This window comes from Carassius auratus, chromosome 22 (genome assembly GCF_003368295.1).
Source record: "Carassius auratus strain Wakin chromosome 22, ASM336829v1, whole genome shotgun sequence".
NCBI classification, from domain to species: domain Eukaryota; kingdom Metazoa; phylum Chordata; class Actinopteri; order Cypriniformes; family Cyprinidae; genus Carassius; species Carassius auratus.
The window spans coordinates 25,121,217-25,124,383 of NC_039264.1; the positions used below are offsets into that span (position 1 = coordinate 25,121,217).

Consider the following 3,167-nt stretch of genomic DNA (forward strand, 5'->3'; position numbering starts at 1 on the left):
AAAAAAAAATCTGAAAAGAGATGAGGTGTAGAACCAGCTACAATGCAAGAGTCAAGTCAGTTCATGTTTCCTCTTTATCATGCTGACAATGTCCTACTTTAAATAGGGGGGGTACAGACAAAATGCTTGCTTTGAACATCCGAGATGTTCACGGTTCAGTGCGTTTAGTCCAAATATTCAGTCTGTTCCTACATATGGCGTTTCATGTGGAGGGCGAGATGGTCGGACCGGGAGAAGGCGCGCTCGCACAGGTGGCACTGGAAGGGTCGGTGTCCGGTGTGCTTGCGGAAGTGACGGGTCAGTTCATCAGAACGGGCAAACTTCCATCCGCAACCTTCCCAACTGCAATGGTAAGGCTTCTCGCCTAAACAAAGACAAGAAAAAAAACACAAAGCATGTGAATGTTTATCCATTTCCAGCCATCTGTTATAATGTCAGCATATTATGAGGAAGCAGATGTTGCTGCAGTGGCACGGACGTTTATTTACCTGTGTGCGTTCGGTGGTGCGCCTTCAAGTGAGAACTTTTGGTGTAGGTCTTGCCGCATCCGGAAAAAGTGCACGTGTGAGTCGCCGTCCGTTTCCTCGGCCAGGTGCGTCGTCCCCTCTTTGGTTTGGCGTCCATCTCCAGAGGAGATGAGGGTGGTGTCAGAAGTACTCTTTGGTTGGCGCTGGGCATCCCGAGTCTGTCGTCGCACATGCTGAAGTGACGAGCGTTTTGGTACGGCAGCTGCATCTGCGGAGGTGCAGAATGGGGAAACCCCGTGTTGCCCTGGTAACTTTGTGTGAACGTCATGGGGTGGCAGATCTGTGACTGACAGTCTGTGTTGATGAGCTCCGCGGGGCTCTGCGGCGGGGTCATGCTGCCTGCTCCCTGCGGCGAGTTGGCCAGTCTCGGCTGCTCATATGACCTCATGCATGCACCGTTGCCCTCCTGTTTGACTTTGGGAACCATTCCTCTCACGGGTCCATAACTGTCCATGCAGGGCTCCACTTTGATACACTCCGAAATGTCCTGACTGGGAAAGTTAGACCTGACTAGGAATCTTCCCTGGATGTTATTGGGCAGTTGAGACGGTTGGCAGTAGGTGTCTACGTCAGACTGCAGAAGCTCTGCCATGAGGCTGGTGGTGTACGGTGGAGGTGACGGGTTGATGTCGTGCACTGGGTATGCGGTGGGGGCCACCGTCGGATTGTACATGTTTCTGGACTCTTGCATCCTGTAGTCGCCTCCCATTCCAAGCCCGAGATGATCCGAACCTGCAGTGTTGGCCAGAATAAACTCCAGATCCAGATATTTATCGAGATCTTCATCATCTGTTGCTCCTCTGAGGTTGTCCATGCTTGATATGTCAGCTGTGCAGCTGAGATGCATGGACCTGTCCAGTTCCTCCTTCCACCTCTGCAATGAAACCGACTGATTAATCTCACTTGTATTGTTTCATACATTTTTGAAGTTCATAAAAATATATTTATATATTTTAGTGCCCCTAGTAAAACTGTTAAACAACTCAAATATGCTTTTAACTAACGCTTGTAATCACTAACACTTGTGTAAATCCAAATTCAACATGCTAAATGATAACAATAATTATATAATGACGATAAAGCAGTTGTTACTATGATTACGTCTTCGAATGCGATTTATTTACATTTAGCGCACTGACAAACTTGAAATATAACTTTGCTAAATAGTTTACAAACTCTGTTGAAATGTGTAGCCTATATAATACATACTTCTAACAGTAAAGAACTGCGTAATCACAAGTAAAAATAAAAATTATAAAATTATAAAAAAACGAAATACTCACGTTTTCCCAGCATTTTTCCCTCTGTGCCGAAAATGTGGAAATAGACGGTAAAATGGTTCCACTCGAAGCCATTTCCAGTTGTCCCCGTGAAATAAAATCTTTAAAGACCAGGGACCGGTTGCAATATCCCTCCAAGAAACTTGTTGTAGTGTACTACAACTCGGTTTCTGCTTTCACACTCTTGTGTTTCACACTCATGCAGCAAGTATGAGTGCTGGAAGACCTTAAGATCGTATAAATATCACGGCAGTAGAAGCTGGACCAATTGTACGAAGCGGAGGAAATACGCACTATCCGTCCCTAATTTTAGCCCCGGTATAAAGCTGCTGCTCTCCGGCGTGTGCGCCTTTCGTCTTGGATGGTGAGAGCGCACGGGCTCTTCTTTAAATCACCGGAGTCACTCCACGCCCCCTCGGTAAAAAGCGAGTTAAACGAGTACAACATGATGCGAGAGATCCCTCCTCTCTCCCTCCTACCTTTTGAGGAGAAGAATGGGAGAAAAACACACATCATTAACACGTTGTTTAAAGATGAAAACTGTCGAAACCAATTGCGCGCGCCACTAGGAGCCCTCGAGACGCGTATAACAAAGGGGATTATTGCATTGGGCATGATTGCTTATTAACAATGTAAAGTGTGCTGGGTCAAGAGCAGATAACATAGATTGTGTTTGATAGATTTTAATTGAATCCACTGAATTCCATGTATTCCCCAAATACGTAAATCGAGTACAGCAAGCCTTTTGTTTTCCCAGCTGCGTACATGTTTACATCTGGTAATGATTTATATAAAAAGAACGAGTAGCCTATTAATAACAGAACGTTTACATATTACACATACCACATTTATGGAGATCCGACACAAACATCTTTCACAGAGGCCAACTAGAATTAAACAGACGTGGTCACGTGACAATTATTTGACACTTTTAACAGCTCTTGGTGAAATACGGCAACTTTTTAGACCAAATGTAGGTTTAAAAAGCAAAAGTGATGCAGCGTGTGCACTGTATATTACACTGTACTCTGACGTAACCAAGATGTTCTGTTGCACCTGCAGCCAAAGCCACAACTTTATCAGATTTGCATGCCATTGGACCGAAACATTAACAATAACACAACTCTTGGTGCTATTTAACACCCTCACAGGCTCCAAATGTATCTGTAGTATCAGGCTCTTAACAAAACACATGCCATTAAGCTCTTCAAACCCCTTTCATTTGCAAATAGGGCTGAGGAGGCTGGGATTTCCCCCCTCCTATAGCAGGTATCAGGGCAATTACTGTACTAGTCTATAAACAGCTATTTCTAGCTTGCAGCAAATTGCAAGGCCCACTCACCCACAACGCAGGGCAAAA

General features: G+C 45.0%; 1 protein-coding gene across 1 annotated transcript; it reads right to left on the reverse strand.

Moving 5' to 3' along the window:
- On the reverse strand, positions 1-2,175 carry LOC113040144 (Krueppel-like factor 2). The gene is made up of 3 exons (XM_026198424.1): positions 1,811-2,175; positions 489-1,401; positions 1-364 (listed from the first exon to the last, which is right to left on the reverse strand). The coding sequence occupies exons 1-3, from the start codon at positions 1,880-1,882 to the stop codon at positions 189-191; spliced, it is 1,161 nt and encodes a 386-aa protein (XP_026054209.1). The 5' UTR covers positions 1,883-2,175; the 3' UTR covers positions 1-188.
- Between the last annotated feature and the right edge of the window lie 992 nt (positions 2,176-3,167).